The sequence below is a fragment of the Synchiropus splendidus genome, chromosome 15 (assembly GCF_027744825.2).
Source record: "Synchiropus splendidus isolate RoL2022-P1 chromosome 15, RoL_Sspl_1.0, whole genome shotgun sequence".
NCBI classification, from domain to species: domain Eukaryota; kingdom Metazoa; phylum Chordata; class Actinopteri; order Syngnathiformes; family Callionymidae; genus Synchiropus; species Synchiropus splendidus.
The window spans coordinates 2,803,354-2,827,902 of NC_071348.1; the positions used below are offsets into that span (position 1 = coordinate 2,803,354).

A 24,549-nucleotide genomic window follows, 5' to 3' on the forward strand; every position below is an offset into this window, starting at 1 on the left:
GTAGCGTGTGATCTTTAAAACTGGTACGGGGTTGTGAAAACTTAATTTAAATGCTGCAACTATCATGAACAGACACAGGAGAAACCCCGACTAGAACAGACACGTACGGAGCCCTGGAAGTGACATGGATGCCACATCAACAAAAAAAGAAACGCATGCATGTCACTTCCAGGGCTCCGTAGACACGAGTCTTGGTCACTGTAGTCGATGTTCGCAGTGACACTCGATCTTCTCGTCAGAGTGACTGCCTGACGAATAGACGATCTTCCTGCAGTACCAATCGCGCAGGCGTACTGCATCACAGCGGGAGCATCCGTCGGACTGGCACCGCACCTTCTTCGAGAGTCGGGCACCGCTCGCGGACACATGCGGGCCACAGCCTTGCTGGTTCTCCGGTGATCGCAGTCAGTGTGGACCACTGTATGGATGTCAAGTGAGAGCTGCCGGTAGTGAGTCGGTTTCCTTTCTCGCTCTCTGCTCGTGTCCCGCATCCCTGACCAGCGTTGCAAAATGGCGGACATCACCGATCTGCGACCCACCTACGGTAAGAGCCAGGCCCGAGAACAGTCATCAGTCCCCCGGCGTCTCGTTGCGGAGCGGTTTGAAAACCGCGAGATACAATGTGTTTTCCTGACTGTATCAATTGCGGCTGTATTCTATATTAATGTCTTTGGGCTGCTCCGGACGGTTGATGATGCGCGAGAGAGACGGGGGCTGTTTATACGCCCCAGCCTGCGATGATGCCACTTGTGTGTCGGCGTGTTTTAGCTCCACACTGGGCGAATCCCCCCGACTCGTCGCACTGGTTACCTTCGATGTTTTGTGCGGTTAAATTCGGGGGGAACATCCCAATCCACCAGGGCGTTCACAAGCCTAGCTCGTGGGCCTCCGTGTGCGCGTGCGCGCCTCAGTCGGGTCGGGCATCGAATGACGTCATGTCTGTTGAACAAATGTGTTCGCCGTTCGGACGTCCGTCAGGACTGAGCAATTCCTTTTTCGAACGTGTTCACCTCAAATGTCTCTTCAAGATGGAGGAAGCACAAGCACATTATTGATACCATTGTTGTGATCATTATTTTGATAACCATTATTTTAACATGTTTGACCTGGGTAGGATCTTACAAAGGTGAAGATTATCAGCATTTACTAGCTAAAATCAAAACTCTGAAAGCTTCGATAATGTTTGTGATTCACTCGACATTTAGAGGTCTCAGACACAAATCGGTCTGTGTGTGTGTCCGTGTGTGTTGCTAGGCAGCAAGCTCGGCTGCGTTCCAAAATCATGACATCAGCTCAAGCGGCTGCCTGCAGAAAACAAGTGAGATGAATTTGTCAAGTCTAAACTTCTCCCCACTCCCGGGCTGCTGAAGTCAGAGCGATGGAGGAAAACCTCTCATTTGCATTAACAGTATTCATCCACGAGGCCATGGAGGCATCGAGCGTGTTGTTTCAGGTGTCACTGCACCGAGCCAATGGCAGAGCTTCCAACAGCCAAACAACTACAATTGCTCACGCATTTATTACAACATACGCAGTTATTGTTTTGCAGTTATTTTCACATAAAGAGCTGCTTTCTTCCGCTGCACTCAGGAGGTATCCAGGCTGCTCACTGTCCTTGGCGGTGATCTCAAAGACATCTTAATGAGTCCAGGCAAGAAGCAGAAGGTTTGGGCGCTGCAAGTTTGGAGACCTGCTGAACAGACACAGGGCAGCTCAGTTAGAGGATTCCATCCTACTTCACTTGTTTTTCTTTCTTAAATTCTCATGTTGTCTGCTCAGGATTTCTGCTCATTCCGGTCCTCACTAGAGCAGTGTGCATGTGTGTGAGTTTGCGTGCTTGTAGCTGCAGTATCCTGGGACACATCAGGACAAAACGTCTCTATACACAGCAAACAAAGACCTTCTCATTCACCCCCCCCAGTCGTTCTTCCTCTCTCCGGCCGTCCTCACTCCCCTCTCCCTGCGCAGCTTGGATTACTTCACAGCTTCTAATAATGGCTCGGCACATTGGTGATAACCAATGCTCTGCTGATCATCAGTGACCAACTCCTTTATAGCAGCAGTTTATCGATGACTCATGTTTGATGAAACAACAGGTGGCGCCACACTTTCAGAGGGTTATATTTGGGTTTTATTTGTTTTTATTATTATTATTAGTGACAACTGAAGCATGTTAGTTATTGGCTGTCCTCTTGTGATGTGATAACATCACTTGTAAAATTCCTGACAGAAGAAGGCAATCCCCGATGAAATAATCCTGACCAGGAGCCTTGCTGAGTTGCATTAGTCGGCAGCGAGCCAAGTCCCTCACATTCAGCTTTGTTTTGCTGGATGTTGAAACATACATCAAGGATACATCATTGGAGCATCCACATCTGACGGAACTAATGTTGGTGCTTAGTTGTTGTACTGGCTGTCTGCTTCAGCAGCATGTACACCGTGTTGGTAGTTGGTTCACGTCCATGATGGATGCAATAGTGTGGAGGAAAGTTCTCGTGTCAGCGGTTGGTTTATAATTTGGTCGGACTCTTCGAGAATCACATCATCACGTTGTCTTTGTGTCCCAGCTTGTGTTTGTGTTGCCTAACAGAAAGATTCTGAACTTTTCTTGGCGTGTGTCTCTCCTGCAGCCATGTCGCCCGTCCTGGCGGGCTTCTTGGGGGCGGGTCTTCTGGTTCTGGTGGTGATCATTCTGGTGCTGCTCTGGTCCTTCTGTCAGCGTCGGTACCTACGGCTCTCTGGGCGCTACAAGCTGCATGGGGACCAGTACTGTGATGCTGAGGACCCACCCTACAAGTTCATCCACATGTTGAAGGGCATCAGCATTTACCCAGAATCCCTTAGCAGCAGCAAGAGGATTGTACGCAGCCTACGCCGCACTGACCGCGAAGGAGAGCGCACTGGCTCATCAGCTGGCAGAGGGATGGTGTTGGTGGATGCTGAGAACAACATCCTGGATGGACCGGGGCAGCTGCAGATGAGTCACCTGGTGCCCCCTAATGGTGCCACCCCCACCCACAGTCAGGCCCGACTAGAACGGGCCCTGCCGGTCCGTGCCGACTACTGCTGCTTGGACACCAGCTCTGCGAGCAGCAGCCAGACCAGCAGCAAGACGGTGTCGCCGTTCACCCCGGCCTCTTCGGAATCGGAACCAGAACCCAACCTGGGGACCATCAGCCTCACTGTGGACTACAACTTCCCAAAGAAGGCACTGGTTGTCACCATTGTGGGTGCTCGAGGCCTCCCTGCCATGGATGAGCAGGCCGGCAGCTCCGACCCCTACCTGAAGATGACGATTCTGCCAGAGAAGAAGCACAGAGTCAAGACCCGGGTTCTGAGGAAGACCCTGGACCCGCTGTTCGACGAGACTTTTACCTTCTATGGTGTGGCCTACAGCTCGCTGCCTGAGCTCACACTGCACTTCCTGGTCCTCAGTTTCGACCGCTTCGCTCGCGATGATGTCATCGGAGAGGCAGTGGTGCCGCTCAAAGGGGTTGACCCGAGCACAGGAAGGGTCCACCTGAGTCAGCAGATCACCAAGAGGAATATGCAGGTGAGTCTTCACAAAGACTGTAGTGAACCATTCAGTATATAAACTACTGTAATGACAACCAAGGGCTCAGAGGAAACGGATGCCCTAAAATTGTCCCAATAATTTGGAAGATGTTCTGAAAGGATTCAGTAGCTTGTAGTCACATGATCAGAGATCATCTGATGCTTCTACTTTCTTCAATTTGCCACGGGGGAAAGGGGACCATCGATAGTGAGCTCACCTGCCTCAGCCTGCGCTGACAGAGCGAGCAGAGTGTTGTTCTGTGCGTCACTGTGGTAACAGGAGTGAGACTGACGTTGAGTTCAATCCTGTTAAAGATGGAGGCGCTGCAAACACCCCAGTTATGTTGGGTTAAACTACAAATGCTCAAGTGACACACCAAGCCTTCTTTGTTCTATACAGTGGCAATACTTGCGAAGATGTGAAGAAGTAGTCGCGTCAAATGCGCCACCCAGTGGTCATGTGAGTGTTCTGTCAGGAGTTAACTGATGTCAAGCTGTGATATATTCCTGTTGGTCCAAATCTGAGCTCATGGTTCTCACCTACAGAAAACTCTTTGGACTGGACTTCTGTGTGGTTGGTCAAACAATATGTGATACATATCTGACCTCTTGTCCATGTCTGGTGTCCTCAGTGTGAAAGTCGCGGGGAGTTGCTGGCCTCTCTGTCCTACCAGCCTGTCTCTCATCGTCTCAGCGTGGTGGTCCTGAAGGCTCGACACCTTCCCAAGATGGACATCACTGGCCTCTCAGCAAGTGAGTCACAGCTGTGAAGTGAATCATTGAGCTTTTACACCTGTGTAGACTCAAGTATTGTGAGTGAAACTTGGAGCCACTGAAATAGACCAGGGGTCATAATGATACCTGTTTATCCTATTCCTTTCAGATCCTTATGTGAAGATCAACGTGTTCTACGGTCGCAAGCGCATCGCCAAGAAGAAGACGCACGTGAAGAAGTGCACGCTGAACCCCGTCTTCAATGAGTCCTTCATCTACGACATCCCGCCTGAGCTGCTGCCCGAGATCTCGGTGGAGTTCTTGGTGGTCGACTTTGACCGCACTACTAAGAACGAGGTTCTCGGTCGCCTGCTGCTCGGCCTTCACAGCCCTGTGCCCACCGGCGCCCTCCACTGGCGTGAAGTGTGTGAGAACCCGCGTCGGCAGATCTCCAAGTGGCACAACCTGAGCGAATACTGAGGGAAACACGTGGACTTGACCAGTGCCTACACTGGGAACAACAGACCGAGTGTACCGTACACACACCTACACACACATACACATTCACACACAAACACATACCACTACACTGTAGAATCTGTTCACTATCCACAACATCTGCTATCAAAGAAAAGAGGTTGTGCGTCTGACAGTGACGACACAGTCACAAAGTGTTTTGTTGATGTGTGTGTGCGTGGACAGAGAAGGAATGCTCTTATAGTCAAAACAGAAAATGTCGCCCTCCTGCTGTTGTTGTCATGCAGTCCATCGCATGTCTGTTGGAAGAGAAAAAAACTGCTGACATCACTCTGATGCTCTCAGCCAATCATCCGGAGAGACTCAACTGCACCAGCAGAGACTGGAGCGAAGAAGCCTATTAATATTAGTAACAATGTTAACCTACTCTCAGAGAGAAGATGTAAAGTACTTTGTAGCATGAACGCCTCCCTCCTACATTTCATCCCGACCTCTGCAGCGGCACTGGGCTCAGTGTGAGGTGATCACATGACCTTGTAGTTGCTCACCAACTCATGTAGTAATTTGTTCCTTGATTCTGCTGAGAAAAGAAGCCTGAATCCTGAAATCTGACATTTTTACCTCTCAGGGTCTCAGCCAGGGATCAACGGTCCCTGAAGCCCCTGTGAGCAGGCAGCAGTAAGGCAGGTGAAGATGATGAAGGCAACCAAAGCAAATTTGAGACAGGTGAAGGAGGTCAGTGACTGCTTTGTCATGCCTGTACTTCTGCTTTAAAATACTCCCAGAAGTTATTTTGCTTGTGGAATCACTTGAGTAACTCGTGATGGACGTGTGGCCTCCTCTGAAGCTAAAGTGGAAACTGAGTGAGTAGGAAGGTTGCATAGCTGCCACCGACAGCAACTGGCCAACACTTTGTCCAGTTGATCCAGTATGAAGTCAGTTGTTGCTTATAGAGTAGCAAGACAAAGAAAAGTAACTGAAGGAGGCTCATATATCAAGGAAGAAGACAGTACAAACCAATAAGAATGCCTGGGGAACGAATCAGAGCTACAGGTGATCTGGGATGTCTGAACGATCACAGTCATCTGACCATTGCCGCCTCCCTGCTCCTCTTCTCTCATTTTCTACATTTTTATTCTTCTTCTTGCCTGATTTCTACTTGTTTCTAACGCGACTGCTGCGTCTAGCTGGTGACGCTCGTCGAGCTTCGACCAATGAACTCTTTTCTCATGAGATTCTCTTTTTTATTGTCCACCATTCCATTTGTAGAAGCACAGTACTCACGTTGAAGGCCAATCCTCCATTTGTGTGCTGATGTTTGTTACAGCTGAGCTTTTACTTTGAAAGGATTCCGCATAATGCTCATCCTCCATGTTGTAAACAGCGAGGAGCTAAACATGGCCAGTCATTGGTGTCACTCACGAGTCGGTACAGGTAGCTGAGTGGTCTGCTGGACAGTCGCGGGGTCGCCGTGTCAGACTTCACTGTCTGCCAGCGGAACATCATCAGGCCAGACGCACCCTTCACTCTTCACTGATATGAAGCTCAAACATGAGCGCTCCGGTTTCCTCCCAGAGGCCCAAAGCACTCAGGGTTTGTCTGTATGTGTAACTGTGCTCGTCTGTGACAGTGAACAGCGGCATCCTGTTTATGTATTTGTTAAATTGGCGAGACAGATGAAAACAGTCTGAGCCAAAGATCACCAGAGACTCCTCGCTGCTCTTCTGTTTCACCAGTCAGAAACCAGAACCAAATATTTGCATGTGACCTTGAACGAGGTTTGAGCTGGGCTGGTGGTGGGAGCCCGCAGAAGGTTCTGCTGTGTGGACTGTAGATTTGTACAGAAACGTTTGCTGGTTCCCTTCCTGTCTAATGTCCTCAGAGCTTCTCGTGTGTGAGCGCCCCCTGCTGTAGACCTGGATGCTAAACCTTTGTGTTGGGTCTGTTAACACTCATTGGATGTGCAAATAAAACATGTTAGAATGAAGATACATTCGTTTGTGTGGTGTCAGTGGAGTAGCCAAGGAATCACCGAGACTCCTGGGATGCCGACGGTTAAAATGAGACCGTTCAGCTCTTGCAGTTCTCACATTTGGACAACAGGTGTCAGCACAAACTTGGCCGGGGCTGTTCTCTGACGTGAAAACACTGACGCACACCGGAGGTCGGGGACCGTGTAAAACAGACCCAATGATGATCACATGAACTACTGACGAACACTAGACTCTTCATGACCAGGGCGTTGTGGTCCATGCCCTAAGAGAAGGGGTGTCCACTTGCTGTTGTGAAAACCCTGACCCTCTTATGTCAAGATGAGGCGACAGAAATAAAAGATCAATTCAACAGTTCCAGAACGACTCCAGCATCGTTGAGAGGCTGTTGCTCAACAAGACTGAAGAAATGGAGTCTACTGTGGCAAGGTCGCCATCTTGGCTCCGTCTCTGGTTTCTGGGGTTGGATTCAGTGGACCCAAGAACCATCGTCCTTGGCTGAATATCCTACTTGTTTATTGCAACTTGGTTGCAGACGGTTTGCAGAAACCAACAACCACTGAAGGTGGCGCAACATGATATTTAGAATGAACTCACATTAAGAAGACTCCATGGTCCATGTGGGAGACAGGACATTCATTTGACTGTCATTTCAAGTCTTCATTTTTTGAATGTGGCTGGAGAGTCCTTCTCTCCTCATCATGCTCAGAATTCAGGCTTGTATCATGCCGCTTCGCTGGAATGCAGGGGGGATCGATTTTCTGCTATTCACGATGAAAAAAGAGAGAAGCGAGGGGATGGATGGAGCTGCTGCACCAGCTGATGCCATGAGCCAGAGATCTTCCCACCCAGTCTGACATCTCACTCTGCTTCAAGTCGCTCCTCATCTCACCTGTCTGCCTCCCAGCTCAGGAGAGCATTGTTGATGGCCCTCTACTGTCGCCTCCTCTGCCCTGCTGCTCCTGTACGAAACCACTCAGTAGTTTTTCATCCCATCAGGTGTGGCAAAGAAAAGTGTTGATCTCTGACCTCCGGCTCCTGCTAACAGACAGAAACCTGATTTGACTAATTCCAGAAAAGTCTCATAACTTCGAGGAACGTCACAGCCCAGAATTTTAGTGACCTGATTTCGGATGCAGCCAATCATGGCCCTCCTCTGCGGGGATGGGGCTGCAAGCTGCGTCCAATCACGTCGCAGGGCCGCTGGTCAAAAAGAAACGCTTGTTGCAGCCCGTTCTGACTGTCTTCATCCTCCTCTTCATCCTGGTCATCATCAGCTGCTTCATCCACAACTCTGATGGGGTGAGACTCTCGAGAACACTTCATTTATCACTGCTTGTTATTTGTACTTATTGAGTCTGAGCGCCTGATGGATGTCGTCTGCTCATCGTCGCGATATTCAACATGAAGTCATGCGCACGCAGGAATTATTGTTGTTAACCTGTTATCATTCCAGCCCTAAGTGATTTCTGTTTGCTTGATGGACTTTAAAGTTATTACTGTGAATGACAAAAAAGAAGCCAAAACTTAATTTTTGAGAGGTTTTAGAGTCAAACTGGTGGCCATGCTTTTTCACCAGTTTGACTCTCAAACCCCAAACCCATGACAACACAAGTGTGTTTTGTATCTACGTCACATTGCCCTGCAACTTTGCCTTCTACTTTCAGTTGTCACGTCACCGGGTTTAGATCAGTGACCAGATCACTTGTGATCAAGTGTTGGAGTGTAGCAAGAAATCTTACTTGTAACCTCAGTGGTACAGGATTTCCAATTCTGACTCTGTTTTCTCCTCAGATTTGGTGGCAAAATGACCGCTCGTCCAAATTATCAGGTGAACACACACTTTTCCTCGCAAGACACCAACTAAACATCAACTGCAAATCCAATAGGAAACAAAGGAGCAAAATAAATACAGTTTCATGTGGTTCTGAGACTGGGTCTTAGTCACACACACAAGGATCAAACATCAGAGGAGGAAACAGGATTGTTTATTGGAGGGCACGTAGCCTGCACCTCAGCGTGTCTGGGACCCGGAGGACACCCCAGAGACCAGATCCATCTAGAGTCAGCTCTGGACAGACAGTTCTCACATAGAACTCCAACATACAAATGAAAGACAACAAAGCACCTCATAAGATACTGGTGATACAAGAAGTTTCATGGTTTTGCCGTGTTATCAAGCTCTGCTGCTTCCGTTCCTCCAGCTGTCTATCTGCAAAGAGGCAGCTGAAGATGATGGAATGATGTTTTCAGGGTTGAACTTATATACGTTTGACATTTAAAAGTCCCCCCGTCCTGGCGTGAATGGGTGAGAAGGATCTGTCAGAGAGTCAGAGCACAGAGTGGGATTTCACAGCGGATACGGCGATTACAGTGGTGACTGTCGCCGCTTGTTCTCCTCCAGTCCTCGGAGCCACGATTGGTGCCGCTGATCTTCCCGTGGGTCTCAACAGGACCAACATTGTGGAGGAGACGACAGAGACAAACATCTCAGCTGACGCCCGAGACCCTGGTCAGGACTTCTGATCAGCAGACGATGCCAAACCTCAGTGACGCCACAGACAGCACAAACAAGTGCAGCCAGCAAGAGGCGCACTAAATTGCTGTCCATGTGAGCAAGACCTCGGAGCCTCAGGATAATTGTGAATGTGAAGCGAGGAAAACAAACCAACACTGGAAACGTGTAGATTCATGAGCCAATAATGATGATGACCTTGGAAAAGAAGCTAAACTCAGAAACAAACAACATTTATTTTCCCCTGAAGCTCCAAACGACAGCTACAAAGAAAAACGCTGGAGGTAGAAGATGAGAAATTGAACCATCAACCTCACTGCTTGTCTTCCCTTCCAGACCAGCGCCGTGCTCCGAGTCTCCCGCCTGCCACTCATTCGCTCTGCACTGCAGTCGGTGACCTCTGTCTACTCCGGGGCCAAAGGTCGCTACCCGCTGCTGAGGATGGTGGGGGGCGTGGCCGAAGTCAGCGTCCGCAACATATCCGTGGTGGCCATGCAGAGAGCCACACCCCTGCTTCAGACTCTGGAGCCTCAAAGTAGGTGGTGCTTCTGTGTGATGTGGAGCCATGAGGTGGTCCACACTGGTCACATGACTTCACCTTGTGCCTGCAGTCGAGGTCGCCAACAGCTTCGCTCTGACGGGTCTGGACCAGTTGGAGAAAACCTTCCCCATCCTGAACCAGTCAACAGATGAGGTGAGTCCGACTCCAATGCGTTTGCTGATGCGGTCCTGGGTCCTGGACTCCTCTGGTCCTCTGCAGGTCATCAACCACCTGAAAGACGCCATCTTCCTGACGCTGGACGACATGCAGCTGTGGGTGGTGGACGGCCTGGACAACGCTCTGGATCAGCTGGAGCGCCTGCTGGATGGTGTGTGGTCGGCGGTGCGGCTCCTGCAGGAGTCACAGGTGGGCCAAGCCGCCACGTCGGGTCTGGATGACCTGCTGAGTCGACTGGAGGAGAGCACGGCCTACTACCTGCCCCTCCCCCCCACGCTCCGTGAGTACCGCTGCAGGTGGTGAGAACAGGGCTCTGTACCAGACGCCAGTGCTGACAAACAGACGCATACACAGGCCGCGAGTGGGAGATGAGGGTGCAGGAGTACGAGGACGAGGACGACAGCGATGAGCCCGGGATGTGGACCCGCATCCGTAGTCTCCTGCTAAGTCTCAGTCTGCAGCTGTACCACCGAATGACCAAAATCAGGGAGCAGCTGCAGAGCGCCCTCCAGACACTGGGGGACGCTGCAGACACGGTACTGTGCAGAGGGCATGCAATGTGAAGTCCACCACTAGAGGTCACTGGTCTGTGCGCGGCTGTGATAACGTGTCGATGTTCCTTGCAGATGGGTCTGGGTCAAGTTCTGGAGGTGTTGGGTGACCTGCTGCAGTCCATGCACAGCCTGATGGTGGCGCTGGTCTACAGAGCTGAGGGCGCCAGAGAGCTGACGGTGAGCCGGGTTAGGGAGCAGGCCCTGGTGCTGGTGGAGCTGCGCCCCGTGCAGCAGGTCCTGGAGCTGCCAGTCCTGGTTCAGCATCTGCTGAGGGACCTCCAGGAACTGTCCAAGATCCTCCTGCAGCTGCTCATCAATGCCACACCCCTCTACAACATGGTGGGTCCAAGTTTGACCAGCAAACATGCACGACATGAGAAGAGCATCTCGAGTGTAAACCCCCTCTGTGCCTCCAGCTGCAGCAGCCCACGCACCAGGAGGTGGAGGACTTCCTCAACCAGCCGGACTTCTCGTCCGACAGCTCTTCACGCCGCAGCTCAGCCAACAGTCTCTTTCTGAAGGCCATGGACGGGCGCCCGCGCCGCCGGAAGAGTCTGTACTCTCGCACTGTCCGCAGCCCCAGCACGCCTCAGAGTCCCGATGGCGCCAGCGGCTCCAGCCTGAAGCCTGACGCCGACGTGGACGGCTTGAGCTTGATGGTTCCACCCGAAGCCAACATTCACCGCCGAGCATCCGCAACCGAGATGCTCCTCACGCCGCTCAAACAGTTCATGTCCCAGAGTCAGAAGGCCTTTGAGTACCTGAGCCCTAACACGGCAGCGGAGGCCGCGTCCGTGGACAACTAACCGTTGATGGAACACAAAGCAGCCGCACTGACGTCCCCAACTCAGTCTGGTCGCTGCGTGTCGGTTGTGCGCTGCTGCTCCACAGGTCACTGTTGCTCTGCCCAAGGAACACACGAGGAATGTCTCAGTGCTAAAGTGGTTTGTTTGTGTGCAACCCAAACCAAGTGGTTATGAGCAACATCATACTCGGCCTGAATAATAAACAAGTCAACCACACTCTAGCTCGGTTTCGTGTTTTCAAATGTAACATGTGCCTGGTTACTTTGCTGTTTCTAATTCCTCGTCACGAGTCCCGAGTCCGGAGGATAAACAGTCACTCAACTGTTCGCCCCTGCAGTTGAGAGGGGCGCCCTCTGGTGGGCGGCCCGAGGTGTTGTTAATGTATTTTATATCGACTTTGAATGAAAACGTCACAAACGCAGTTAGAACTAGAGAGACTTGTCAGTGACCAACGACTGGTCTGGACTCTTCACCAGAAGCAGCGTTTTTGTTCGCCCTCAGAAACGCTCCTGGATCACGACACCGTGAGTTACTCTGGCGACGACCGACTCCAGAACCTGGTGATGAGCAGTCAGGCGGATTCGGCAGGTGACGTTCGCCGGGACCCTGAAGCGGGAGCTCGAGCGCCGAGGCGGCGAAGGTGAGTTAGCCGCGGGCTAACAGTTAGCGCCGATAGTTCTTCAATCCACTGGAGTAAATTTGGTTTAGGTGCGATTTGCATAATCTCAGTATCAAGTATTCTCTTCGTTCTATCACCGAGTATTAGTTACAAATAAAGCACCTCGCTTGGTTCTTGCTTCTCACCTACTGGACATTGGATGAACAGCAATGTAGCGCGCTAGCGGTGAGCTCCCAGAGTAGTTTGGAACTGATTGACAATATTACAACAGAAACAATGCTGTGTTTTGTTGTTACTGACACAGTTTATACATAATTCAATGTACATTACACATTTTATTTTTGTTGAGTCATCAATCCTATACTGTAAATTGGCGGTATAAAAAGTTATGAACCTGTTGTCGTAAAATTATAATTTTACTTATTATGACTAACAAACAGACGGTCTTTGTCAGTATTTGAATGTATTTCCACTCCTACCGAAGACCCGAAAATGCTGTTTTCAACTGCACCTTACAAATTTAGCTTTAATCTTAACGAGTTATGCAGAATGTTAGAAGAGGCTCTGCTCGCCTTTGATGTGGGTGTCTCCAGTTCAGTGCACTGGGACGGCTACGGTCACAGGTGACTCCGGTCAGAGATCACGTCAGGGTCACCCAAGTTGCTCGTCTTCCACTCCAGGTCACCCTGTTTTGCACATTCTAAATTTCCCTTTAGCCTCTGGAGGAATGAAAGGATGACTGGCACTGCAGGAACTAGATTTCCATTGTGAATGTACTGTACATCGAATCTCATCTGGTGTGAAAAGAGGCATGGAGTTTAATTCAGCAACTGTTTAAAATATCCATCATCCTGAATGGTTGACCTAAAATTGTGTTGTCGCTTTGGTTTCCTTTAGCTTTCGGCAGACTCGGAGGTTCAAGAAATGCAGACGCCATTTCAGCAGGGCAGTGAGGAGCCTGTCTGCGTTTGTGCTCGGGCTGGTTTTGGCATTGCTCTATGGCGCCATGATGGTCGTCATGCACGGACACCTTGTCTGGTTCAGCATGTATGTGACGCTGGCGCTGGCTGCCTTCTTGGCCTTTGGGATGGGGCTGTGCATCAAGATGCGGGTAGTCGTGCTGCTCATGCTGCCCTCCATGTTGTCAGGTCAGCTGCCTTACTCGTGTCTGTTGTTGTGTGTCCTCTGAGTTCATGATGTTAAGGATGTTAGTTTAAGTTCAGGAGTCACAAAACAAAGCGATTGGAGTGAAATGACACCATGTGCTCCGTCTGATACGTGGCACTGACGCAGCAACGTCCTCTCACCTGCTCCAGCTCAGGGCAAGAACTTGATTCTCTTTTTCTGCATGGCTACACTGATGAGCGGGCCGTTCGGCAACATGCTGGAGAACACCAGACGAGCATCCGCCAGTTTGGTGTGTGGGGCTGAGCTCGCCGCCAATCAAAGCCGGACCCTGATGAGACGATCCGCAGAGCCACTGTTCTGTGAGATGACTTTCTCTTGTGTCACATTGATCGTGAGAGACGACTGACACGACCTGTCTTTTAGCTGCGCTCAACAAGATCCAAGAGATCAGCAGCAATGCCTACGCTGTGGCAGGAAGAGTCCAGAACCTGATCTCTGCTCTGACAGACAGCATCCGCCATGTTGGTGAGTCTGTACCGCGCAGCTCAATGAGAGAGGCCACTTCAGCTGGGACTCGTTGCTCAGCCACGCCAGCACCTCCTTTTTTTCCATTTCACTGCTGACTGGAAGTCCACTTGAATTAAATACATTGTTTGAAGTGCTTCAGGGCAGAAGCCATTGCTCCGTGCAGGTCATTTCACTTTGTCATTTTGAAGAGCTGGTTAGTAAATGCAGTCCCTGAGAAGCTTCCAGAGACTTGATCTTCTGTACATGTCTGTGGGAAACTTGTCACAAACTTAACCATTTGACCTCTGACCTCTGCAGCTCGCACGCTGAGAAACGTCATGTACTTTCTAGCGGAGATCGGAGACGTGTGCAACGAGAAGCTGGGCGCTCCTTACAGGAAGTGTGTGACGCTCTTCAGGGCGGCTCAAGAGGACTGCTTGGACCTGCTGGATCGAGAGTTCCACTTCCTGTGCGAGATCATAGCGGGCTTCCAGTCGCTCTGCAACATCGCCCGCGGTGCGTTCACTGGCCATGTTGTGTTGACACCTGACGGATGTGAATCTGAGGGAGGTGGCTGTGTCTTTCAGTCGGGGAGATCTTCTGCACCATCCCGTCCTACATCGCCACTCAGCTGAAGGAGCGACTGGAGGAGCGTGAGTGCACTCCTCCCCCTCCACCACCCCACATCACTCACTCATCACCACCTTCATATCCTTGCAGCCACCGTCGCAGCCTTCCGACACTTGAAGAAACAGTTTGAATTCAATGTATCCATCGATGTGGACTTTGACCTGGATGCCGACAGCGACCACTCGCTCCACCAGACCACTCAGCAGATTCTGGAGGAAATCTCGCTGGAGCTGCAGCAGCTCAGGTGGCTCAGCGGGCTGCTGTTGTACGGAGGGGTCATCATGCTCTTCATCTCCTTCCTGAAGTGAGTGTGCTTCTCAGACCCAGCAGCACTGACCCGGACCCTCCGCCTGAGAGTGTGTGTGTGTGTGCGTGTGCGTGTGCAGGGCGCTGAACTACAGACGTCACTACCTCCACAAGCTCACCTTCGACAACTTCTACATCAGTGCTCAGTTCAGGGCCCTGGATCAGCGGGTGACTGAGGACGGCAGAACCCCGTTGCTGCCGCTCACACGCCGCGAGACCAGGACCTACATCACACCCTGTCAGTGGACACACACAGCTGTGCTCTCTTTAGAAACAGCACATACTTGAACACAGAATTAAAGACTCCATTGGCACTATTCTATCAATCAGACACTACTCTGTGCTTGAGATAAGCACAAAGCTGAGGTTGGTTGCTGGTGTGTGCCCGTGGTCTTGCAGGTTCGTGGAAGCTGACCAGAAGAGAGCTGCGGGCCGTCACCAAGAATGTCTTCTCTGTCATGAAGCACGTGGTCTTGGCTCTGGTGGTGGTGGGTCTGGACCACCTGGTGTTCTGGATCCTGAACGAAATCTACAAGCTAGCCCACAGTGACCTGGTGGTCAGAGGTCAGGAAACACACACACACACACAGACCTGTCCTCCTCCGCTTAAGTGGGCCCAACCGCTCCGTTGTCCAGCTCCAGTCACGCTGACGCTGCAGGTGGATGGCTCGGGCTTCACCTCCGACATCTTCAGGGACATGGTAGCGTCCTTCAACACCCTGCAAGGAGGAAACATCACCGTGGTCAGCAAGAAGTGTCTGCTGAAGCCGTCCACGCCCGACATCACCAACATCATCACCATCGGTAGAACCTTGATGATGGTGCTAATAGTTAGGGTAACGCTCAGCGGAGGTGTTGGAAGTGACGGGTGGTAGTGATGACAGGCGACGAGTGTCGCGCTGTGTTTGCTGTGTGATGAGCTGCATAATCACTGGGCTGGTTCCACTGGTTCTTCTGTACGCTGCAGGGATCCTGCTGCTCCTAGCGCTGCTGGTGTCCGTGGCGGGAGGTTACATGCTCCGCTGCAGACGGCTCATATGTGGCTTCTTCAACCCCAGGAGGGAGGAGGTACACACCAACACACACCAGCTCACAACTGCCAAGACACTGGCCATCCTTGCCGGCAACACTCCCTCGTCTCAACCTCCGGAACGAAACCTGACACACTTTTTGGCGTTCCTGAGGGTGTTGAACTTTGACCCGCTTTTATTGAACATTGGTAGAAGTAGTGTTCATTCTCAGGGCAGTCAATTAGTCGGGTGCCATTGGACTTGTAGTATCAGAGGTGAGGTGAGCCGTGTGTTCTTGAGTGGGCGCCCCTGTAGTTCCAACGAACTGAGAGAATGGGCGTGGCCAGGTCAGACCACGTGTTCAAACAAGCAGCATCTGTGGTGTCTCTCGAGAGACCTGCAACTGCATGAGGTCAGGTGACGGCCCCGGGGCAGGTGAGGAGAGACGGTGGGCGAGGGCTTGTGCTGTCCTCCAAACATCCCTGGAATGTGCAGAATGAACGCAGCAGCAGGCAGGTCTGAACACATCGCCAGACCTGACACCCCCGTCCAGTCAGGACGTCGAAGCCAGTCTCTTCTTCTCAATGTAGCAATGTTGTCATCACTTCCCTTGGCTTTGCGAGCGAGCGCCTGACTTCTGCTCGCTGTTGGCCTCCCAGAATAGAATCCACTTCCTCCACCGCCACATCCTGGGACAGAGGAGGTCAGAGGGCCGAGCTCTGAAGAGGTCAGCGGTGTGGAGCTGGACCAGGCCTGGCCAAGGACCCGGAAGGTGGCTTCACAGCCAGCTGCGCAGGTGCTTTGTTACACTGAAGCAACACAACCTTGACTGACATCAGTCAGACCTTTCCGACACACATGCTCCCACAGCGTTAGAACACATACCTGTACATACGTTGATGGACCGTCGCAAGACCATGTGGCTGGTTTGATCCCAGGATTCTCTGTGCAGAGTGCCCGGAGGAGCCTTCCTTTCCGACCTCCTGGGTCTGAGCGCTGCCCCGTGTCTGGCGTGTGGCCAGCGGCCCAGCTCAGCTGGAGACACGATCACCTGTGAAGTGCCAGAGTGTGCAGGTGGGTTCCGATGTGTGCAGGTTCCCGTGACAACTGCAAAGTCCTATTACTTCTGCACCACACACAATCGTCCGCTGAGGTCAGCTGGTTGGCTGTTCTGGGTCATGTGATCGGCCGTAAGCGACAAACAGTTTTGTTTAAATGTCAGGTTAATGGTTTAGTGGCTCCAACAAGGGAAAGTCTCTTCAGGTCTTCCACAAGGATTTGTGTGTGTGTGTGTGCATGCGTGTGTGTGCGCGTGCGTGCCCTGGGTGTGTCCCATTGTTGACACAGGAGTGTGTAACTTTATCTCGAGTTCACGTTTGCCTCCAGAGTCTGACATTCATGTCCTGGTTTCCTGTTCCCACTGACTTCTCCCCATGTTCTCTGAGGTCGAGCGTTCTCTCTTGTGTTCCCTCCAGTGTTCCCTGATGTGGCACTCCTCTCTTGTGTTGGCAGCTCGCTTCTGTCAGACCTGCTTCCACAGTTTGGGGGACCAGTGTGTGGTCTGCAGGCAGCCTCTGACCTCTCCGACTGATGACGAGGAGGAACTGCGAGTGTCTCTCTCTCTCACACACACACACACACACACACACACTTACCGGTACTGACAGCGGACTGGACTGGCTCAACATATTGTTCCTCTCAGAGACTGGAGTGACCAGGAGCAGCAGGAGGTGTGGCAGGCTGCCCGAAACCGCCTAAGGGATCCAGAACAAATTGCTAGGATGGACCAACGACTCATGAGGAACCAGAGTCGAGCCCAGATCAGGTCAGACCCTCCTTGACCTTACTTTCACGGTTTCCCCATAGGGTTTCTGTGGGAACTCTGCTTTCTTCCCACTGGCGGGTCTTCACGCCTGACCAGCCAGTACTGACAAAGTCCTCTTGTTTCCCACTCCGTCTGTGGTTAGTGAGGCAGACATGGCGTACCAGGATGCCCCCGCGCCCGAGGACCTCCCAGACCGTTACGTGGTGCGACAGGCCAGACCGTCCCTGTTCTCTCTGGCCGGGGTCATTGACCTGTGGATGGATACAAATCTGTTCGGCTACTACCCAGAAACTGTAGGGAGGACCAGTTCCGCAGGGGCAAATCTGAGTCCACCGGGGTCCTCCTCAGGCCCTCAGGAGGGGGCCCTCAGGGTGGGCACTCCAATTCGGTGCACAGCCTCGTTCGACTCTCAGCCGTGGGCCAGACGTTCCGGACGAACTCTGAGACTGCCTAGGTCCCTGCCAGCCTCTCCAGAGGCGGGTGGCAGCATGAGCCAGGATCTGGCTCCGTCCAGACCCCCTGGAGGCCTCCAGGTCAGGGCCATGACTGTTTTTCAGCGCTTGAGACAGTTCAGACCTAATCCGGACTCCTCAGAGGGGGACGCCTAGAGAGGGCAGCGGAGCAGTCCAACCCCCGGAGTTACTGGTGTTCCAGATGTTCCAGACGCTGATGTTCATCTTCACATTGTTAATATTGTATTTTTAGTGACTTGATTGAATCCAAATGTTGATTAATTGTTGAAATGCATGTGCCAGGGTCACATGACCTGTACTTCCTCATTTTTCTTCCTTCTGTCTACCTTGCCATTTCACTTCCTCTTATTCTCTGCTCCCCATTTCACTCGATTATGTTCCATTTGTTTATTTAAATTTCCTTGCATTGACTCCTGCCCTTGTCGCCCTTAAAACTCACTTCACCTCATCTTCAACTCCGTGATCATTTCCTCTTCCTGTGTTGGTTTGGGAAGTCACATGATTTGTCAGTGTTTGTGAATAGATTTTCTTCCCGTCCGCGCCTCTTCACTCCTCTGTCTGCACATCAGTCGGTGTGTTGTGTGCGCGTGCGAGTACGTGCGTGTGAGGGGCGTGGCCTCGTGCTTGTTACTCCGTCTCTCGGTCTCCGAACTTCAGACTCTACAGCGACTCATCGACTGGAGTTTCTGCAGAAGCAGTGGAAATGGCGACGAAGGTGAGTGGTCCATTCTGACTGCAGGTTGGTCGATATGACGCGGTTCAGTTCGGTCTCCCTAATGTGGCTGCAGTTGTGATCAGTTCAGTGTGGAGCATCGACATGGTTGTTGATGAACCTCAGGCTGGCGCGTGAAGACGCGGAAGGTTTGGTGCGGTCCACCTGACGTGGAGTCTCTTCACTTCTTCCAGAAACGTTACAGGGCAGGGCTGAAGACGGTAGCTACTCTGCTCAATGATGCGGATCATGTTCGATCTAGTCAGCGATCATCACACCCCGCCAGTGTTGGTGTGTAGTTTGGGTTGCGTCATCGATTTCAGAGAGGAGCTTTAGAACTGTTGGTTCCACACATGGGCGATTGGAAACTTCCTTCACCTCCACCTCAAACAGGGATTCACGAGTGCCAGCCGCCAGGAGGCACCACTCCGCACAGTTTTATCCGTTGTTTCCTCCTCCTCGTCTAATCTCTTCATGTGTTAATGTAATCTCGCGTGCAAACGTTTCCCCTGGTTCAGGCTCGGTGTCCAACCTTGTTGTGAATTCCTGGAATTCCTTCAGACTCCCGTGGCGGGACTGTCAGGAGCCAGGAATCTGAGCAGATGTTGACCCCTCACCAGGCCATGGCTGCCAACTGCTTATGGAGGTTCAGAACGGAGGATCCCGCTTCAGGTGGCCGCTGGTCTTACTATCGTGACACTTTGGTTCTCAACAAAAACATCAGCCAAAGATCACTGAGCTCAAGAACATCAATGATGTCAGAGTCGAGGTTCTAGACAGAGTGTTCACATTGGAGATGACTAGTTTTTAGTTTACTGCTGCTGATAATGACGGTCTCCCCTCAGCTCTCAGACTTGGAGATGGCCATCAACTCGCTGGTGACTAACTTCCACAAATCTTCGGCCGACGGCTCGACTCTCAACTCGACTGAGTTCCAGACGATGATCGCGCAGCAGCTACCGACCTTCTCCAAGGTGATGTCACGTTTCATCCAGGTCTCTCTGTTGATGGAGTGCAGACCCTTGAGTGGTCATGTTCTCCTCCCTCTTTTTGTCGAGAGGCTTGTCTTGAAGCAGATCAGGGTCAAAGGTAAGGCCAGCCATCATTCTTGAAGTGGAAGTGTGAGAGAAGGAACAGTCTCGGGGCCTGAGCAGAAGAATAATGGGGGTGGGGGGAAGCGGGTCCTCCAGAACAGCTGCAGCAGGGCGGAACCTCACTGACTTGCTGCCAAGAATTCCTGAGTGATAACGGAACTGAGGGAGGAGGAGAGAGTGTCCGAACAATAGAAGAGGTCACAGCCTCTCCCTGCATGAGTACGTCCTGACTGATGACATCATCAGCCCTAGAGAAGCGAACTGGAGGAGATGAAGAACGATAAGATTCTCAGGTCAGGATGTGATGGGAGGAAACAGGAGCAATAAGTAAAAGAAAGTGCAAAAGGGAGGAGGTTTCTCATCACTGACTGGTGGGTCTACAGATCTCACAAGTAACAAGTCTGATATTCTGAATGTTCCTCTTCCAGACGATGGAGGGTGAGGACGGTCTGGCAAAGGTCATGCAGATGATGGGCGTCGAGAATGACCAGAATATCTCCTTCGATAACTTTTGGAATCTGGTCCACAAACAAGCTGTGCAGGCCTTCAACAGCACGTACAAGGAACCTGACGCCAAGTGCAACTGCTCACTGCAGTAGCCACGCCCATCTGGCAGCACTGCCTCAACCGTCACCCGTCCAGCAGGGGGCACTGCAGGAGTGAAGAAGAGAGTTCAGTTCTAGTTGCTGGTGTCAGTGCTGTTGCAGAGAAACTTGCCTTCTCATACTGACCTGGCTCTGTGACCAGACTAGAACTGAAGAGCTCATGTGGTCCCGTCTGCAGCAACTCCAACACCTGTTCGATTCTACACTTGATATTTACGTGTAATAACCTTTTTTGTAGCTGAACTGGAGCCGTCTTATTTCCTTTATTATGTGTGCGTTACGTCACTAATGCAGCTTGTGTGTCAATAAACATATTTCTCTTTCATACAAACCAGAACATTATCTCTGTCTTACTGATGTCATGTGGTTTTCCCACAAGGTTTTTGGAAACTTGACTCACATGGACACACAATCGCAATCGTTTATCTTAGAACACAAACTCATTAAGATCGCAACAACGCTCACGCATCTCTCACACTGGCACATGTTCAAGTACACACAATTACACGAAAACACACAACATGACATTGAGGATTACAGGTGTGTCAACACTTGGAAAGTGAGATCAAACTTCCATGTTATTTTAAAACTTTTAAATCTTAGCGATTTTTTAAATATTTTTAACTGGTTAAAATTTTAATTTTAACCGCCTCTAAATTGCTTTATTTAAAAAGAATATTAAGAACTTTGAAGTTCTTTTGAATTGTCCCTTTGTTCAAAAACGTTTTTCAATAAAGTTTAGCCCACTGTTGTTAGCTCCCGGCTAACAGGCAGCTGGAGCTGGTCCTTCTCAACTGGATTACATCAGCAATTCAGGTGACTTACAATAACCTTTACTAATGGTGTTTAAAAGTACTTGAAGCAACATTTAATTGATTTAAAAGGAAGGATTTAATTTCATTTACAAGGACCTGCTGTGGACGCTGACTACTCGTTCACCTGTTGCTGAGCTAACTAGCTCTGTTAGCCTTAGCTTGTTCATTCTCAACACACTTGTCGTTTGTTGTGAGCTGGGACCGATCCAAAGTTGTTGTTTTTTCGGACATTCAGATTGTTTGGTTGTGTTTAGCCTGCGTTTTAACCCCAAAGTGTGTAGAATAAAGAAAAAGAAGTTTCTGCACATCATCTGGTGTTTGTTCTGAAGTAGAATAAATGTCTGGCAACCCTCGAGCAAGTCCCGGGCCTCACAGCTGTGAGTTCAGACGCTCTTTATTCTTCCTGTGGTGGCACCGACTTGAAGGTTGAGGTGTGGACATTTCCTTTGTCGTCAGCTCTGGAGAAATGGATCAGAAATGTCTTCCCGCCAGTGGTCCATCGATTCTTCTTTGGCCAGACGGAGGAGTTTTGTTTGGTGCGTCATTTCTTCCACGGCCTGATGGGGGCGGTGAGCGCAACAGGTGATCGTCCATTCGCTGTTGATCTAGTGGATGAAGAGTGAGCTGATATTGTCCTGCTCCTTCAGTGCTGATGCTCAGCTTCATCCCCAGCCTTCCCTTGACCTTCACCCAGAAGATGACCTCAGGAAGTATTGCCCTTGGTCAGGATTTGATTTGTGATTGTCTAGATCAACATTTGAGCATCAGTAACACGTGTGTGTGTCCAGGTGTGTGTGTGGTCTTCGGGATGTTGTCGTCTACCTTCAGATGTAGCCTTCTGCTCATGCTACCCACTTGCCTTGGCTCCAGCGGCCGATCATACCTGATGGTTTTAATCCTCTCGGTTCTTTACTCTGGTAAACATTGTTAATGAAGCGTCTGCGAATGAAAGACCTCCCCATAACTTCCCAGTCCTTCTGTTCGTGTGCTGTGTTCAGGTCCAGTATGGAACATCCAAAGTAACATTCAAAGAGCTGCCGAGTCCATGAGCTGCAACTTGGACCTGCAAGTCAACAACAGCAAGCTACTGTGGAGAGACGCCATTGCACCATTCCAGAACATCACAGAGGAGCTGCTGGTGAGTCCAGGACCACGACTCCCGTGAGGTGTCGCGCTACTTCCACAAGTCAGACAAAATCATTCCAGAGGGACGAGCCGAAGCTGAAGGCAGAAACTGAGAAGGTCAACAGAAACTTCCACAGCCTCCAGGCCGCGCTGGCATCCCAGTACGGTTACGACTTCCAGTCCACTGACGCTGGAGGCAGCACACAAGACAAGTTCTTTGCTAACACCCGCATGCAGTGTGACCGTGAGTCTGTGTGTGAGTGGTCGACCTCCTGTGTGAGAGCCGCTTGTGTGCACTGACTGCATATGTGTGTCTGTGCAGGTGTGGTAGACGATGGTGTTCAACGATGCACCAAGTGGTTTGAGGCAAAATGGAGCGAGTGTATGGCAAAGTTTCCATTTCCCATCAACGAGATCTTCTGCGTCTCCATGAAGAGCCACTTCCTTTGCGACATCATGAGAGGTGACAGGGCACAAGCCTTGCTGCTGAGCAGCATCTGTATGAGGAGACGGCGCCCTCTGCAGTCCATCCAGACATAATGGTCTGGAAGCAGGAGGATATATATCCTCCTCGTCCTCCTTTTCCTTACGCGTTTCCTCCTCTTCATGTCTCTCCTTCTCACTATCGCTCTACATCGCTCCTCCAAGTCATGACTCCATGGTGCCGGGAACAGATTCCAGTGGAAGGAAACTTCGGGCGGCTCTTTGACCAGCTCAATGTATCGATGGGTCAATTGTCCCAAGAGTTCAAGGCCAAGCTGGTTCTGACGGTTGGTAGCTCCTGAGTGTCTGGTGAGATTCCTCCTGGAATGACCTGCTGTGACCTCTGACCTTCTGCAGGAGGAGAAGGAGCAGCCACTGCTAGAAGGAGACCTTCTGGATCAGAAGTTTCTCAACGCCATCAAAGCTCCATTTAGCGGGATTAGAGAAAGGATGGAGACAGTGATGCGAGTTGTGGAGATGATGAAGAACTTCACCTTCATCTTCATCCTCATCCGGTAACATAATTACACGTCCACCTCCCTCATCATCGCCTCATGGAGGAGCCATGATCCCCACCCTTCTCTCCCCAGGGCTGTTCTGTACTTGAGGAGCTACTTGAACGACCTTCACTTTGACAACATGTACATTACCTCCTACTTCAGGCATGTGGACGCTCGCAGGAAGCTGGAGGTAACATCATCTTCACCCCGTGTCCTCTGGTCTGAAGCGTTCAGGTCAGACTCATGTCTGCTGTGCACAGAATAAGCGCTGTCTGCTGCCGCTGAGCAAGTCAGAGGAGAAGAAGTTCATCCACCCCTGTTGGCTCTGTGTGCACCGCGCAGAATACAAGGAGCTGGTGAGCAGAGCTCAGCAGTTTGTTGCCTCCTGTGTCATCATTGTCTGTGTGCGTGTCAGTTGTCAGGTATTCTTCACTTCCTCTCGCTTGGGGTTCTGGCGGTGATGCTGCTCTCCCTGGACTCGGCCGTCTTCCACGCCCTGGACATCATCAGCCGACACTTGTTTGTCCAGTTCAACCTCACCAGTAAACACCAGTGACCGACTGTGCCGCAGTTGCTCTCCTGGCCAGTCACGCTGGACCACACTCTCTGCAGGTCGCCACCGGGTGGACGTGAGGGTGAACGGTGACTCCATGATCGCTCACCTCATCCGGACGACTGTGTCTGCGTTCAACAGCTCATCTCATGTCCACATTCAAACTGACAACCGCCGTAGGTCAAAGGTTACATGCTTGAGCCTCGACGATATAAAGCATGAAGCTGTGTGTCTGTCCAGATTGTGTGATCCCACCCGCCTCCCTCTCTCCTGGAGTGTATCTCACCACTGTGACCTGTGTCCTGCTGATGGCGCTGCTGAGCATTCTTCAGGTCTACACAAGCCGCCTGAGACGGGTCATTGCCTCCTTCTTCTTCCCTGAGGTACACACACACCCACACACTAGTGTGGTGGAAGGTTGGTTCTCCTGAACTGGTTAGATGGTCATGTGTGGGTGAACAAACAACAACACGCTAATCTGCTTTACTTTGAACACAGAACAAATGCTGACGCTGAACTTTTGATGTAGTCACTGGGTCAACTCAGCACACGTTACTGGAGTGAAGCGTGTTGAAGACAGAAGTGGTCCTTTGTTTGTGTCTCAGCGGGAGAAGAAGCGAGTCCTGTTTCTGTACAACCTGCAGATCCAGACCCGCGTCGCTCTGCAGGAGAGCGGCCCCTCAGAGGTCACAGGAAGGACGGTGTACATGGTGAGTGAGGTGAATATCCAGGCCTGCATGTAGAGTGCAGCGTGAGTGAGCTCTCCTCCCACCTGCAGGGCCGGAGATCTCGGTGCTGCTGGAACCCGCTGTGCTGTCCTGCCGCCGTGGAATC

The 24,549-nt window shown here is 51.2% G+C and overlaps 4 protein-coding genes across 7 annotated transcripts; all 4 read left to right on the forward strand.

Annotated features, from left to right (window-relative positions):
• Positions 1–292: 292 nt before the first annotated feature.
• syt11b (synaptotagmin XIb) lies at positions 293–6,726 on the forward strand. Its single transcript, XM_053888160.1, has 4 exons — positions 293–544; positions 2,631–3,553; positions 4,188–4,308; positions 4,439–6,726. Exons 1-4 carry the CDS (start codon positions 511–513, stop codon positions 4,747–4,749), a joined length of 1,389 nt encoding a protein of 462 aa, XP_053744135.1. The 5' UTR covers positions 293–510; the 3' UTR covers positions 4,750–6,726.
• A 916-nt stretch (positions 6,727–7,642) lies between these two features.
• plin6 (perilipin 6) lies at positions 7,643–11,695 on the forward strand. Its single transcript, XM_053888159.1, has 9 exons — positions 7,643–7,736; positions 7,813–8,039; positions 8,532–8,568; positions 9,589–9,787; positions 9,864–9,946; positions 10,013–10,250; positions 10,325–10,506; positions 10,597–10,863; positions 10,941–11,695. The coding sequence occupies exons 2-9, from the start codon at positions 8,035–8,037 to the stop codon at positions 11,328–11,330; spliced, it is 1,401 nt and encodes a 466-aa protein (XP_053744134.1). The 5' UTR covers positions 7,643–7,736; positions 7,813–8,034; the 3' UTR covers positions 11,331–11,695.
• A 33-nt stretch (positions 11,696–11,728) lies between these two features.
• Positions 11,729–18,365, forward strand: dcst2 (DC-STAMP domain containing 2). Of its 3 annotated transcripts, XM_053888137.1 has the most exons (16): positions 11,729–11,970; positions 12,847–13,097; positions 13,266–13,436; positions 13,501–13,602; positions 13,903–14,100; positions 14,172–14,237; positions 14,305–14,518; positions 14,601–14,758; positions 14,920–15,084; positions 15,157–15,324; positions 15,488–15,588; positions 16,190–16,326; positions 16,483–16,604; positions 17,043–17,136; positions 17,233–17,355; positions 17,498–18,365. In XM_053888137.1, exons 1-16 carry the CDS (start codon positions 11,732–11,734, stop codon positions 17,961–17,963), a joined length of 2,775 nt encoding a protein of 924 aa, XP_053744112.1. In that variant the 5' UTR covers positions 11,729–11,731; the 3' UTR covers positions 17,964–18,365. The 3 variants fall into 3 exon arrangements, with proteins under 3 accessions (XP_053744112.1, XP_053744111.1, XP_053744113.1); XM_053888136.1 differs by having other exon boundaries at positions 14,920–15,324; XM_053888138.1 differs by lacking the exon at positions 15,157–15,324.
• Positions 18,366–21,297: 2,932 nt separating this feature from the next.
• On the forward strand, positions 21,298–24,542 carry dcst1 (DC-STAMP domain containing 1). 2 transcript variants are annotated; one of them, XM_053888154.1, is made up of 16 exons: positions 21,298–21,431; positions 21,511–21,636; positions 21,702–21,776; positions 21,843–21,971; positions 22,053–22,192; positions 22,261–22,423; positions 22,502–22,642; positions 22,828–22,949; positions 23,020–23,177; positions 23,253–23,352; positions 23,423–23,518; positions 23,578–23,704; positions 23,775–23,891; positions 23,956–24,098; positions 24,214–24,425; positions 24,494–24,542. In XM_053888154.1, exons 1-15 carry the CDS (start codon positions 21,392–21,394, stop codon positions 24,223–24,225), a joined length of 1,689 nt encoding a protein of 562 aa, XP_053744129.1. In that variant the 5' UTR covers positions 21,298–21,391; the 3' UTR covers positions 24,226–24,425; positions 24,494–24,542. The 2 variants fall into 2 exon arrangements, with proteins under 2 accessions (XP_053744129.1, XP_053744128.1); XM_053888153.1 differs by having other exon boundaries at positions 24,245–24,425.
• Positions 24,543–24,549: the final 7 nt, after the last annotated feature.

What these genes read in the sequence shown, in the direction of transcription:
- syt11b (XM_053888160.1), top strand. Translation starts at nt 511, where the DNA reads ATGGCGGACATCACCGATCTGCGACCCACCTACG. An exon ending in CGATCTGCGACCCACCTACG is followed by an intron (nt 545 to 2,630) that starts GTAAGAGCCAGG and finishes TCTCTCCTGCAG; the next exon opens with CCATGTCGCCCGTCCTGGCG. An exon ending in CATCACTGGCCTCTCAGCAA is followed by an intron (nt 4,309 to 4,438) that starts GTGAGTCACAGC and finishes TATTCCTTTCAG; the next exon opens with ATCCTTATGTGAAGATCAAC.
- plin6 (XM_053888159.1), top strand. An exon ending in TGAACCAGTCAACAGATGAG is followed by an intron (nt 9,947 to 10,012) that starts GTGAGTCCGACT and finishes GGTCCTCTGCAG; the next exon opens with GTCATCAACCACCTGAAAGA. An exon ending in GCCCCTCCCCCCCACGCTCC is followed by an intron (nt 10,251 to 10,324) that starts GTGAGTACCGCT and finishes ACGCATACACAG; the next exon opens with GCCGCGAGTGGGAGATGAGG.
- dcst2 (XM_053888136.1), top strand. Translation starts at nt 11,732, where the DNA reads ATGAAAACGTCACAAACGCAGTTAGAACTAGAGAGACTTGTCAGTGAC. An exon ending in CTCTTCATCTCCTTCCTGAA is followed by an intron (nt 14,519 to 14,600) that starts GTGAGTGTGCTT and finishes GTGCGTGTGCAG; the next exon opens with GGCGCTGAACTACAGACGTC. An exon ending in CACCAACATCATCACCATCG is followed by an intron (nt 15,325 to 15,487) that starts GTAGAACCTTGA and finishes TGTACGCTGCAG; the next exon opens with GGATCCTGCTGCTCCTAGCG.
- dcst1 (XM_053888153.1), top strand. Translation starts at nt 21,392, where the DNA reads ATGTCTGGCAACCCTCGAGCAAGTCCCGGGCCTCACAGCT. An exon ending in AAGTCCCGGGCCTCACAGCT is followed by an intron (nt 21,432 to 21,510) that starts GTGAGTTCAGAC and finishes CTTTGTCGTCAG; the next exon opens with CTCTGGAGAAATGGATCAGA. An exon ending in CCTCCTTCTTCTTCCCTGAG is followed by an intron (nt 24,099 to 24,244) that starts GTACACACACAC and finishes CTTTTGATGTAG; the next exon opens with TCACTGGGTCAACTCAGCAC.